This window comes from Beauveria bassiana (assembly GCF_000280675.1).
Source record: "Beauveria bassiana ARSEF 2860 unplaced genomic scaffold BBA_S00008, whole genome shotgun sequence".
Lineage (NCBI taxonomy): Eukaryota > Fungi > Ascomycota > Sordariomycetes > Hypocreales > Cordycipitaceae > Beauveria > Beauveria bassiana.
The window spans coordinates 359,694-373,438 of NW_007930843.1; the positions used below are offsets into that span (position 1 = coordinate 359,694).

The 13,745-nt window shown below is 53.7% G+C and overlaps 4 protein-coding genes across 4 annotated transcripts; 3 read left to right on the forward strand and 1 right to left on the reverse strand.

Annotated features, from left to right (window-relative positions):
- Positions 1 to 689: 689 nt before the first annotated feature.
- BBA_03753 (glutamate/Leucine/Phenylalanine/Valine dehydrogenase) lies at positions 690 to 4,004 on the forward strand (the record flags this gene model as incomplete). Its single annotated transcript, XM_008598850.1, has 2 exons — positions 690 to 924; positions 997 to 4,004. 2 exons carry the CDS (start codon positions 690 to 692, stop codon positions 4,002 to 4,004), a joined length of 3,243 nt encoding a protein of 1,080 aa, XP_008597072.1.
- A 2,189-nt stretch (positions 4,005 to 6,193) lies between these two features.
- BBA_03754 (SH3 domain-containing protein) lies at positions 6,194 to 9,969 on the forward strand (the record flags this gene model as incomplete). The annotated part of the gene is made up of 4 exons (XM_008598851.1): positions 6,194 to 6,221; positions 6,836 to 7,587; positions 7,654 to 8,145; positions 8,203 to 9,969. The coding sequence occupies 4 exons, from the start codon at positions 6,194 to 6,196 to the stop codon at positions 9,967 to 9,969; spliced, it is 3,039 nt and encodes a 1,012-aa protein (XP_008597073.1).
- A 1,270-nt stretch (positions 9,970 to 11,239) lies between these two features.
- BBA_03755 (60S ribosomal protein L32) lies at positions 11,240 to 12,014 on the reverse strand (the record flags this gene model as incomplete). The annotated part of the gene is made up of 3 exons (XM_008598852.1): positions 11,240 to 11,470; positions 11,555 to 11,679; positions 11,954 to 12,014. 3 exons carry the CDS (start codon positions 12,012 to 12,014, stop codon positions 11,240 to 11,242), a joined length of 417 nt encoding a protein of 138 aa, XP_008597074.1.
- A 615-nt stretch (positions 12,015 to 12,629) lies between these two features.
- Positions 12,630 to 13,497, forward strand: BBA_03756 (ribosomal protein S9/S16; the record flags this gene model as incomplete). The annotated part of the gene is made up of 3 exons (XM_008598853.1): positions 12,630 to 12,695; positions 12,962 to 13,033; positions 13,207 to 13,497. The coding sequence occupies 3 exons, from the start codon at positions 12,630 to 12,632 to the stop codon at positions 13,495 to 13,497; spliced, it is 429 nt and encodes a 142-aa protein (XP_008597075.1).
- Positions 13,498 to 13,745: the final 248 nt, after the last annotated feature.

Consider the following 13,745-nt stretch of genomic DNA (forward strand, 5'->3'; position numbering starts at 1 on the left):
AACGAAAACGACACTTTGCCAGCTGGCACGCGGCCGGCACTTGGCACCTGGCAACTGGCAGCTTTTGCTCGCTAGCAGTATCTGGCCAGTGCTGAGCTCACCCTGACCAAGCGGTCAGGCTCACGCACACCCAATCACACTCGCTCACGATGGCTTCACCGTGGTACTCTCTCTACACTCCTTTTTACCCGCGCTCTTCTCACCTATCCTTGCTCTCCTCTTTTTCATTCCTCCAATGTTACATCTCTTTCTCCACTGGCCGCTGCATCCTGCATCAAGCTTGAGCAACAGACAATCCTAGCCTTTCCCACGTTAGACACCCTTGGTCACCTGTCCTACTGTCTTCCCCATGCTTAGCAGGCCCACGCCAGTTTCTTACCTTCACCCCGGCCCTCGCTGCTCTCTGGCGACCCTAATCTCACCCCCCACCTTGTCTTGCCCGCCATCGGAAACTATTGAGTAACAGCTTGCTGTGCTCATCACTTACACGATGTGTCGGCGACCGCTTGTTTGCAGTCTCGTCACCGCGTCTTATATAAAACCCACTACTCCCCATACCTCTTCCACCTCACGACATCTCCCATAATCTGTCTTCTTCTACACCTTCATCGTCTACTTGCCTCTTCTCATCTACTACCCTCACCTACTGTCCTTTCCCTCCGCCTATAATATATCCTCCATCACACACAATGCCAGGCCTCGCTCTCGACACAACTAACTCCTCCGACAGTCTACCAGTCACAATGTCAACATCAGCCAACAAGGTCCTGGCCAACCTCGCCTCGTCAGAATCGAGCCGTCTGCCCTCTCCTCAGCCCACCCACATGTCTTCACACAACGGCACTGGCCACCGCAAGCTTCGCTCGGCCACCGTCGGCTATGTCGCCCCCGAGTTTACTGGAAAGGTTGAGCAGATGAAGACTGGTAAGTTATCCTGAGCGTATTCTCAAGCCCATTATGACCTGGCTCCTAGCTGACACGAATTTCCCTTGCTAGTTCGTAACCTCATCCTCGGCAATGGCTGGATTCCCGAGGCCCTCGTCGACGACCAGATTCGCTGGTTCTACGAGCAGCTCGGCATCGATGATGTCTACTTTCGCATTGAGAGCCCAGAGGTCATTGGCAACCAAATTACTTCCCTCTACGCCGCCAAGGTTGCCGCCAACTCTCGTGAGGACAAGCGCGAGGAGATTCGCCTCGACATGGAGGCCGAGGACCATGCCATCTACATTGACACCAGTGAACCTGGCCAGTCCAACGTCTCTGGCCCCCGCTATGAGGTCCGTCTCGAGGCCAAGTACCTCGATCACTCGGACAGGACAAAGTACCGCGTCGAGACGTTCCGTTCCCCCGCCGCCATCGGCGCCAGCCCCAACTCCAAGGCCACCCTCCGTTGCTACTTTGTCTACAAGTGCGACTTCAAGCAGAGCGTTGAGAACACTGACCCCAAAGAGACCAACATTGAGCTCATTTCCGACGCCGGATTCTGGCAAAAGGCTACGGAGAACACCAAGCAAATCTACCAGGAGATCATTCAGCTCGCCGTGTCTCGAACCGGCCCCGTCATTGACATCTTTGACATTGAGGACTCTGTTGAGAAGCGTCTAGTCGTTGCGTTCCGCACCCGTACTGCCCGTGGCATGTTCTCCTCCCTCTCCGATCTCTACCACTACTATGGCGTCACATCCTCCCGCAAATACGTCGAGCAGTTCTCCAACGGCATTACCGTCATGTCCATCTACCTGCGCCCTGCCTCGACAGACGGCGGCTACTTCCCCCCCATGGAAGAGTCCATTCATCAGATCACCAAGGAAATTTCCCTGCTCTACTGCCTTCCCCAGAACAAGTTCCACAACCTGTTTGCCACTGGTGCCCTGAGCCTTCAGGAGGCTGTCTACGCCCATGCCACCTGGGTCTTTGTCCAGCATTTCCTCAACCGTCTAGGCCCCGAGTACGTCTCTCTCTCGGAGATCATCAACCACAACGACAGCGCCCAGGCTGCCCTCCTATCCAAGCTCAAGCGCCGTCTCCGTACCGAGACTTTTACCCCCGACTACATCTATGAGATTATCCAGTCCCACCCCGAGCTGGTCCGCTCCCTCTACGCTTCCTTTGCCAATGTCCACCTCAGCGTAGGCCCCGACTATGAACGCCATTACCTCGCCCCCACCCCCAAGGTTGAGGTCCTCTCGGATGAGAGACTCAAGGACAGAATCTCCAAGACTGTCGCCAACGAGCACGAGGAAATGGTCATGACCGCTTTCCGCGTCTTCAACAATGCCATTCTCAAGACTAACTACTTTACCCCCACCAAGGTTGCCCTCAGCTTCCGTCTCGACCCCTCTTTCCTCCCCATGGCCGAGTACCCCCGCCGTCTGTACGGCATGTTCCTTGTCATTGGAGCCGAGTCCCGCGGTTTCCACCTGCGTTTCCGCGAAATTTCTCGTGGTGGTATCCGTATCGTCAAGTCCCGCAGCAAGGAGGCTTACGGTATCAATGTCCGCAATCTCTTTGACGAGAATTATGGTCTTGCCAGTACCCAGCAGCGCAAGAACAAGGATATCCCCGAAGGCGGTTCCAAGGGTGTCATCCTCCTCGACCCCAAGCAGCAGGACCGTGCTCAGGAGGCTTTTGAGAAGTACATTGACTCTATTCTCGATCTTCTCCTTCCCGCCGAGACACCCGGTATCAAGAATCCCGTGGTGGATCTGTACGGCAAGCAGGAGATCCTCTTCATGGGCCCCGATGAGAACACTGCCGGCCTTGTCGACTGGGCTACCGAACATGCCCGTACCCGCGGTGCCCCGTGGTGGAAGTCATTCTTCACTGGCAAGTCTCCGAAGCTGGGTGGTATTCCCCATGACAAATACGGCATGACTACCCTGTCCGTCCGCGAATACGTCAAGGGCATCTACCGCAAGCTGAACCTTGACCCCTCTACCGTCCGCAAGATGCAGACTGGCGGTCCCGACGGTGACCTGGGCAGCAACGAGATCCTTCTCGGTAACGAGAAGTGGACGGCTATTGTTGACGGCTCTGGTGTTCTGGCCGACCCCAATGGTCTCGACAAGGACGAGCTTGTTCGTCTTGCCAAGAAGCGTGCCATGATTGGCGAGTACGACATGTCCAAGGTGTCCAAGGACGGCTACCGTGTGCTTTGCGAGGACAATAACGTTACCCTACCTAACGGCGAGGTTGTTGCTAACGGTACCTCTTTCCGCAACACCTATCACCTCCGTGACACTGGCATGACTGATGCCTTTGTCCCTTGTGGTGGCCGTCCCGAGTCCATCGATCTTATTTCGGTTAACCGCCTAATCAAGGATGGCAAGAGCGTCATTCCTTACATTGTTGAGGGTGCCAATTTGTTCATCACCCAGGATGCTAAGCTCCGTTTGGAGGCTGCCGGCTGCATTCTCTACAAAGATGCTTCTGCCAACAAGGGTGGCGTCACATCGTCGTCACTCGAGGTTCTGGCTTCGCTCTCGTTTGATGATGCCGGCTTCGTGGAGAACATGTGCGTCGACGCCAAGACTGGTGAGGCTCCTCAATTTTACAAGGACTACGTTCGCTCGGTACAGGCCAAGATTCAGGAGAACGCTGCTCTCGAGTTTGAGGCCATCTGGCGCGAGCACGAAAAGACTGGCGAGCCGCGCTCGATTCTGTCTGACAAACTGTCGATTGCCATTACAGACTTGGACGAGCAGCTCCAGAAGTCTGATCTGTGGGCCAATGAGACAATTCGCTATGGTATCCTGAGAGACGCGTTGCCCAAGCTTCTCCTCGAGAAGATTGGTCTCGAGACCATTGTGCAGCGTGTGCCCGAGAGCTACCTGCGCAGTATTTTCGGTAGCTACCTGGCGTCGCGTTTCGTGTACGAATTTGGTGCCGAGCCCAGCCAGTTTGCTTTCTTCGACTTTATGTCTAAGCGTATGGCCGCCATCAACGGTGATAACGGCAACGGCACTGAGCGTCTCCGCCGCGCTTCCATCAGCAAGCACTAAGTGGTCTATTGTCAACTAAAAGTGTGTATACATTCTTGATTTGCAAATTTGAGTTTTTAGCATTGTTTTGGGACCAAGCATTGGCCAGCACGAGCTGGTGTACTTTTCCTTCGCACTTACAGAGATCTGAGAAGAAGAGAACAAAAAGCAAGATTAATTTGCTATTATGAAAAGTAGCGAGTTGTGACAAATTTGTTATAGGGATTTAATCTAAGGGTTGGGAAAAGTTTTGCAAGAAAAAGACGACAAAAAAATTGTTCATGGGTTATGAAACGAGAAGAAAGCACTACATAGTCGCAGTCATGGCAACAATAGCAGTCCAGGCGATGCATGAATTTAATGCACATGGTTTTGCTATGCTGACGAGAGCTTTGTCATTGTGAATGATGTTGGTCATCCGAAGAGCATGGAGATAATACAGAGTGGGCGGGATGAGCGGAACCGAGGACGCGAGGACGTATACTGGTAGAAGGCGCATGGATGGACCTGTACGAAGTTAGGAGTCAAGTGGATAGTCGTCCATGTCGGGATATGCAAAGATGGATGAAGACGCGTATCGCGGGCGCGGGATTGGGTTCGGAGGTAAGCAGTGTAGTGTGTAGATCATGTCGTGGTGGTGAGCATGATTCGGGGTGGCCGTGAGGGATGCCTGGTGTGGGCAGTGGGACGACGCGTCGCCTGAATCGAACAGATGTTGCGTGACATCTTCTTTGTTTTATTCTATACTATTATACAATGTTTTTTTCTTGGCTAAAGTATTGGGGGATATTACGCGGGGCAGGGAGGACGTGGCACAATGCGCTGTGCGGGCCAGGTACTCCGTACGAGGCAAAGATTTGGACCAAGGCATGTAGGCTGCTGGATGGGCGTACAGGGCGCGGCAAGTGGCCGTTGGCTTCGTACAGGTAGATCTGAATGTCAGGATGTTTGGATGAGTGTTGGGAGAAGTGCGGATAGAGGCGTTTCTTGGTGATGTGAGCGATCGACGTCTGAGGCTAGTGGAAGCTTGTAACCAGGCGGGTGGGGTATCAAGGCGATCTGACTAGCAAGACTTCTTTTTTTTTTCCTTGGAACTTTAGCCAGGGGCTCGGATGGAACTGGACATGGGGTGAATTATAGTCATTTGCCGACGAATTGTGTCTTTTTTTCTTTCTGCTTCTATTCAATCGCGGAGTCGTGATACTATCGACAGAAGAATGAATTACGCGGCGAGCGTTTACAGGAGAGGTGATGGGCGGATGTGCTGTGATGACTGTTGGGGTAGAAGACGATGGTTGGTTGGTTGGTTGGTTGGCCGCTTTTGGATTGGCAGCATGTGACGGAGACGATGACAGGGCGTTTAGAATAGGACGAGCGGAGAAGTAGGGAAAAAAGGACCAGCCACCCGCGAGAGGGCAGCTGGATGAGGGTTGGTGCGATAACCAGCCTCTTTTGGCAGCGTCATGGTTGTTGGATGGCTGGTGGGAGGGAGACTCGTCATGGGCTGGTGTGTTGGCATTTGATGAGCAGAGAGTCGTACTGATAGATCTACGAATAGTTAGTTCTGCGGATACGTCAGGAGGTATTGGCCGTCGCTGTGATGAAAAAGTGCTCAATGATGGATGGATATGATGGATGGATGCAAGAGAGAAAAGAGGCCGTCATGCATCAAAAGCTGACACATCTCACACTTGCAGCAGCAGCAGCAGCAAACGCCGCTCGACATGTCCACATCATCATCAGCAACAGAAATAGCAATAGCAAAACATGTCGTTTAGTCTCTCCCATCTTCAACATCATTGCCTGGTCCACACAATAAAGCATTGGGCCACACTCCAAACACACCAGCCAGGGATCTATCTAATCTGTATTATCCGTAATACTTTGTACACACGAAATATTCCAGGGGCCATCCTCCCCTCCTCCGACCTCCCTCCCCGCCCACCATACGGATACATGCGCTTGGATTCATCCCTCGACGACGTCGTTTTGCCCGTTTTTTTAGTTTCCACCGTTGGCCCTTTTTTTGAATCTTCTTCTGGTCGCCCTTTTTTACTTTTGTTTCCCCTCCGTCTCGAGTCTCATCGTCAACCCACCGACGACACCAACAAGGAGGCTGGTCACAATTCTTAGCTTCGCACCGCCGCCGCCTGGGCCACCTACTTCGTCGCCAATCCTCCCCTTTTTGAGCGTGTTCCTTTTTCGTTACCATGACTAGGCCGACCATTATTAGAGCCGGTACGTTGTAACCCTACAGATTACCTTGGCCACCCACCACCTTGTCACTTCGGCGTCCCCCTCCCTCCTTCCCCGTTCATCGCCAACCGCCTGGCGCTTTTCCTCACTCGCCGGCCCCCCCCCGACCGTTTTCCCCCTTGTCCCCCTGTTCCGCCACCAAGCACGACCGGGACTCCTCTACGGCCTGGGCCTGATTTCTTCTTCCATTCTATTATTACTCTTTTTCACTTCTTTTTCTTGTTTTTTTTTTCTTTTCTTTTGCGCGCATCTCTCATCTGCTTCTTTTTGCCCAATTGCGTCTTGCGCCCTCATCTCTCTCTTGTATGTTCTACCCGCTGCCCGCATCTCCTGCAGGTCTGCACCACTCCCGCCACCAGCTGCATTCCAGTCTGCCTGCCTGACGTGCTTGGACACCCAAAACTCGAGGCTACTACTTGTATCCCGCGCGTGGTGCCCAAAGACTGTACATGCGAGACGGCCCAAGAGAAGCAGCCGTTGCAGCGCGGCGCAATTGAGAAGGAGAGAGCGAGAGAGCAAACTTTGGTTGCAACACGCCACAAAACGTTGCCCCGGTATCCCTGACTGACCTCGTCGCTATTGTTTCCCCCGAGCAGATACGATCGACCTGCAGCATCACGACGGCCCGTCGTCCCAGAACCAGTCTCATCCTCAGCTCGACCCGGACAATACCCACCAACGAGCGCCGCACCAGGCCGAAACTTTGCGCGAAGTCGCCCACGAGACCGCCCAAGACCTTTTGCGCAGCCCCAACTTACCGCCCGTCGCCGCCAGCCCTTCCTCCCACGTTCCTTTGCAATCCCACCAATCTTCTGCCGCCTCATCTCACCCTGCTGACGCCAACGTCTCCGACGCCAAACAACAACAGCCCGATCAACAGGCTGTTGACCTTGGCAACGCCATGGACGCCTACCGCCGCCACGAGCAGGACGCCATTGCCGCTGCTCACAATGATGTCTCTTCCTCCGATGACGACGATCTCGAAGGCGACGCCATTGACGACCTAGACGACGACCTCATGGACAAGATCTCGAGCTCTCCCTCGATAGAAGACGGTGTGTACAATCCATCTCCAGCTCCAGCCGAGAGCGCAAGCGCAAGCGTCCACGACTGGCCTCGCCGCGTCTCTTCCCTTCCTACTACTTCAAGCTTCCGTCGCCAAGCGGCCGCACGGTTCTTCACTTCCCAGTCGTTGTCGACTTCCCTCTCTCAGCAGCCTCGCCATCTTCTTCTTCGCCGGTCCAACATCCCTATGCCCATCAAGGATATAGTATCAAAGCCAGACACCCATCTCCGACATCCTGCCATCCATGTCAACCCTCACGGAAATCACGACGATCACAAGACTGTTCAGCTTGGCAACAAGCAACAAACTTGGCCAGGGAAAACCCAGCAAGACCTCACTTTGGATTAGGTATCCTCTCAGTCAACGCTGGCTACCGAAAGCCAGGCCGAACCTATGCGTAGTTTGACCGAGACACCACCAGCTTACAAAAACGGCGACTATTCCGCGCATACGCCTCAAGATACTGTCTCGTCCACTGTTGACCCAACACCGGTACCCCTCTCAGACCCCAGCCAAGAAGAAGATGACGCTCCTGCTGAGGATGCGCCCCCCGTCACCCCATTTGATCAGAATTACAGTGATTTTAGCTCGGACAAAAGCTTACGTGACTCAGAGGACATTGATTTCCAGTTTGTCTACGCCCTTCATACCTTTGTCGCCACCGTCGAGGGTCAAGCCAATGCAACCAAGGGTGATACCATGGTTCTCCTCGACGACAGCAACAGCTACTGGTGGCTTGTGCGCGTCGTCAAGGACAGCAGTATTGGTTACCTTCCTGCCGAGCACATTGAGACTCCCACAGAACGACTGGCTCGCCTAAACAAGCACAGAAATATCGACGTAAGTTGCATATCGCCGTTGCTGCTCCATCGCCCTGCGCCGGACTAATTTGAGCAGCTGTCCGCAACCATGCTGGGAGACCAAGCCGTCAAACCAAAGTCTTCCTTCAAAGCTATCCGCCGCAAGCGCAAGACGGTGGCCTTTGCCGAACCCACCTATGTTGATTACTCCGACTTTGACTACTCCACCGACGAAGAAGACATCGAGGAGCTCTTTGGTACAAATCCGCAATCTGCTCGACAGTATGCCCAGTCACAGCAGGGCAGCCAAGAAGCAGCCGAAGAAGCTCGTGTCGAGCCACTCCGTACCAAGGATTCTAAGACTGAGAATGGTCACGACACCAAAGCCACCAAGGGTGAAAAGGCTCTGGCCAAGGAACTCGACAAGGACGACTCTGACCAGCTCGGACAAGATGAAGACGATGACACCAGCTCTGTCGAAGAGATCATCGACGAGACAGCAAGTGTCAGCCGATCAAAGAATGGCACCGTCCGTAATACGGATTCCTTTTTCAACGACGAGGAAACCAAAAAGATTACTCTCACGCCCAACTTGCTCCGCGACGGTGATGCTGCTGCCGCCAGACCCTCGACTGACTCTGCCAGCAAAGACTCGGCTAAGGGCCGGTCTAGCCTGGAGAAGATGGAGCGGGAGCTGGTCTCGGACAAGGACAAAAAGAAGAGCAAGGACAAGAAGCCCAGCGCCATCCGCAGCTTCTTCTCTAGAAAGGACAAGAAGAAGTCGGACGACGACGACGAGTCCTTTGGCAAGCGCTCCATGGACACAATGGAGGCTGACGACCGAGACGAGACTGGCTCTCCCGACAGGTCTCAGCGTATCGGCAAGCTACAAAAACCCCAACCTCGTCTTGAGCCACAGCCGCAGGCTGGACGGAAGCTGGCCACTTCACAAACACAAAAGTCCACGGTCGAACTCTCGTCCTATCTCAGCGAGACGCGCACAAACAATGTCTCCTCCGTGCCGCCTGCCTCGATGCGCATCGTCGATCCCGACACGCAGGAAACGCACAATGTGTCATCTAGCCAGCTGCAACAATCTCCCGAGTCTGCGCCCAGCCGCTCGGCCTCGTTGAGCGACAAGGCGTCTGCCCTTTCCAAGATGATTCACAATCGCAACCCGAGCAATGGCGCCGAGCCCAAGCCACAAAAGACCAAGAAGGCCAAGACGAGAATGGAGCTGGATAGCTCAGACAGCTCCGAGAAGGAAGAGCAACAACAAGAGACTGCATCGTCAAATCAGTCCCGCAATATTGCTGATGTTGGTGTCACTGCCGCCGTGGCTGGCGCTGCTGGCGCTGCTGGCGCTGCTGGCGCCGCTGGCGCCGCTACGGTTGCTTCCAAGTCCCGTGGTGCTCCATCTCCCTCCTCACCAGTCGTGTCAAGAGACAGAGCGGTTACGCCACAGACCGGCGCTAGCTCAGCAGTAGACTCTGCCCATGTCTCGCCTAGCAACGCCTCGAACCCGCCCGGCCTGGTGCCCGACACGTCTTCTGCGGAAGACCGTTCGCCCAACGCCTCGCCGTCGCCCGAGCTCGTGCCCAAGAGCGCCAGTGCCGCCAGCAGCCGCAAAGACGTCTGGGATGACGTCAAGCTGCGCGCCTTTTTCGACGAGAGCGACCACATACGTGACCTCCTCGCCGTCGTCTACGACAAGTCGGACGCGGAACCCGTTGGTGCCGATCATCCGGCGATGGGCGGTCTGTTCAGAGAGCAGAATGCCAAACTGGCTGAGATTACTACCCAGCTGGACAATTTGTTGGGAGACTGGCTGGCGCGGAAACAGCGCATGCGAGGCACTGCCTAGATCTGGCGTAGCCGTTTACCTCTCTCTCTCTGTATTCATTTTTCCTTGCGATACCCCGCACTGTTGGCATGATATGGCCAAGGCCCTGGTTGTTACGCTTGATGACTTATTTTCCTCGGTGCGCCCACGGACGTGGGAGACGTATTGAGATGTACCAAAAAAACAATCAAATATTTCAGTTTTTCAAGGACAGTGTCTTTGTATCTTCTCTACGCGAGGGATTCGTCCTCATCCATTCGCTTCTTTTCTTTACTTTCACAATGGGGTTTACTTTGGCGTTGGGAGGAGAGAGACTCTGCGAGTTGTTGAATCCGACTCTTGATTGAACCCAAATACTCTCGCTATAAACGTGATTTGTTTTCTTGGTAATTTCTTTTGTTAGGTTAGAGGTTGCATATATGATGGGTTCTTTTTTTTCTTCATTTCTGTGTATAAACAAAATGGAATATAAACAGGGCTGGTGATGGTTCGTTGGTTGTTGTTGGTTGGCTGGTTGGTAGGCTGCTTGCTTGTAGCAAGCGATTCATGGGGGAGAATGAGTGTGTGGTATCCGCGGTGAGCAAAGCACAGAGATGTTGTTCTTTCAACGTGAATATATCTGTGCTCAAATATTTCTGATGCTGCGTAGATGCGTGATATGATCGTGATGGTGTTTGCTGACGACCATCATCTTTCTACATGTCGCCAATCGGAATTCTTTTGACCTCCCACCTCCCCCAGCAATGATCATTGGGACAAATTTAAGGGTGATACTCTTTCTTTCTCCCAGATGCATTGAAACCACGCGAGGCTCAGTCGGTAATGATACAAAGCACACATGCACTGCGAAACAGTCCCGTTCACATTATTTGATGTTATTGTTTTCATTCAATGCGTCCCGGTCTTGTGCGCGACCGGCCGGGGAGCAGGCCTTTCTATATGCAAAGAACGGCCTTGAACCCCCCCTTCCGTCCCCGTGTATAATTCAGATGTTTTCCCAACACCAAAGCCGAACCACCCTAAACTCTTTTTCATTTGCCCCCCAAGTGAAGAAGCCCGATTCCCTTCCTTTGTCGATTCGGACCAAAGAATCAGGCGCGCAAGTTTCGTGTAAAAAAAAGTCGAGGGAAACAAAGCGAAACATGTAACAAGAGAGAACAAGACATGGAAAAAGCCAAGAGACAAATCTTTCAATGTCATTCGCTCTATATCGTTTTTTACTATGTTTTTTGAATGCTTTTTTTTAAGAGTCCCCCAATATGAAAACAAGGTACACCGAGATTCATCTTTTTTAAACTTCGGTGGTAACCTTGGCCTTGGCGTTGGTGACCTTGACGCCCAGTTGCTTGGCGCGGGCAACAATGTCGATGCGCTTGCGCGAGGAGACGGCCGAGGCAATCTCGGCAGCGTATGTGCGGTTGTGCATCATAAGCAGCTCGAGGTCCTTGACGTTGTTGACCAGGAAGGACTTGTGGCCCGAGGGCATCATGTAGCGCGTCTTCTTGTTGGAGCCGTAGCCAATCTGTGACAAAGGAGAAATGCTGGGTTAGGAGCCGTGTGTCTTGTCGCACGCCGCGGGTGTTTAGGCGAGGGGGGGCAAACGTACAGAGGGCATGGCAATGCTGCCACGGAAGCGACGACGGACGCGGTTGTCGATACCCTTGGGCTTTCTCCAGCTGGGGTCGACACGCATGAAGCGATCGGACTGGTGGCGGAAGAAGCGCGCAGTGCCTGTGAAGTCCGGGTTAGTGTTTGGCTCAAACCAAGCCATGCGCCCTGCCTCGTCTCGTCTGGTATTGTCGATTGCAGGGTGGCATTCGCTTGCCAATGCCCCGAAAAAATGAAATCGGTTTTCGGCGGCGGCATGAAGAAGGTTGCATCGGTTCGACGGTTGCTCCCAGGCCTCGAAAGTTCCCCAAACGAATCCAACATCTTCACCCTGACAATTCGTAGACAAGTCGATTCGGCAGAGACACAAATGGGGGGCAGCGGGTGCAAAACGTACGCTTCTTCACGATAGGGACGTGCTTCTTGGCGGCGACCATCTGCAGATACAAAGTCAGCATTCGTTTCCCGTCTTCACCACCGACACGATTCGAGAGTTCAAGGCAACAGCATGAAGCAATGATTCAACATGTTGCCCCTTGCTTCGTTTCCTCTCTCGCGCAAGACAAAAAGAAGAGCGTACCTTGACGGTTTGTTGTTGTCGGATGGCTGTGATACTTTACCCGGGCGTAATTGCTGGTCGATTTCAGCAAGCTGGCGAGGGCAGGCGAAATTTTGGATGGTCGCTTGGATTGGGGGGGGGGCGCCGCTGGCGGTGCTCCGCTTCGCACTTGCAAGGGTTTAGGGCTTCTACAGTCACGTGTGGATATTTTTTCACTGCAAGCGCGCTGGGGCAAAAAAAGTTCGGGAAGCGAGCTGGTCCATCAAAATCAGGACTAGCGCATTCCTCAAAGGGCACAAACCCTTTTTGGCGGAATTTTTTCTTTCCTCCTTGACGGATACAGTGCAGAGTGATTGGATTTGCTCAGCGCAGAAGCGGAACCAGCCTGCCCATTCCCATCACAGTGCCGCACGAAACCCGCTGTTTTCTTCGCCTCGTTCTGCAGACGCCTTCACACACCTCTTCTCCTGCGCCCCCTCCCTTTGCGAAGATATACCATCACATAACCGCAAAAATGTCGACACAGAGCGTCCAGTGCTTCGGCAAGAAGAAGACGGCCACCGCCGTCGCCCACTGCAAGGTTCGTGCTGGAGCGCGTCACAAACGAATTGCCCATTGCTTGTCGTCGTCCCGATCGAGAGTCTACCCGTCACGATGTCCGAAAAATTCTTGCCATTCTTTTCTCTCTGCAATATATCGCTTGAACATGTGGATTGGCAAGAGGTGGACTGGTGCTGAGATGCTGCGGGAAATCGTGACGGCAGACTGTTTTATCGACGGACGACCTGGCATTGCATTCGGGATATGTCTGTTGCGAGAATCGCAAAGCTAACAAAATTATCCTAGGCCGGCAAGGGTCTCATCAAGGTCAACGGCCGCCCTCTTCAGCTCGTCCAGCCCGAGGTTCTCCGCTTCAAGGTACGAAACGCTCTTCTCCCATTCTTCAACTCCATCCTCCCCTTCGCAAATCAGCGACGTCGGGCCACCGCCGTTGGAGAAGCCTTGCTCTTCAACAGCGCGCACCCCACGCCCTCACAAATCAAAAAGAGAGCCATCCATTCGCAGCAGCCACGCTAACCTGTCCTCGCCAGGTCTACGAGCCCATCCTCGTCGTCGGCCTCGACAAGTTTGCCAACATTGACATTCGCGTCCGCGTCACCGGCGGTGGTCACACCTCGCAGGTCTACGCCATCCGTCAGGCCATTGCCAAGTCCCTCGTCGCCTACTACCAAAAGTTTGTCGACGAGCACTCCAAGAACCTGCTCAAGCAGGCCCTCGTCGCCTTTGACCGCACCCTCCTCGTCGCCGACAACCGCCGCTGCGAGCCCAAGAAGTTTGGTGGTCGTGGTGCCCGTGCCCGTTTCCAAAAGTCTTACCGATAAAGGCTTTCGCCCCGCAATACGGGTGTATGCTTATCTTTTGGCTGGTTTCTGTCTTGTCTTTTTCTCCTGTACTGAGATGAAGGAAGAATCATGACTTGGAGCGCGGTTTTTAAAAATTGGTTGCGGTTGGGGACAATAGGGGGGTAGTCAGGGTCGCGAGTGGCCTTGCTTCTCTCCAGGATATGTAGTGTGCAGAGGACAACTTTGGAATTCGAGGAATCTTTATGAGTCCTCTGTTTCCGGGAATG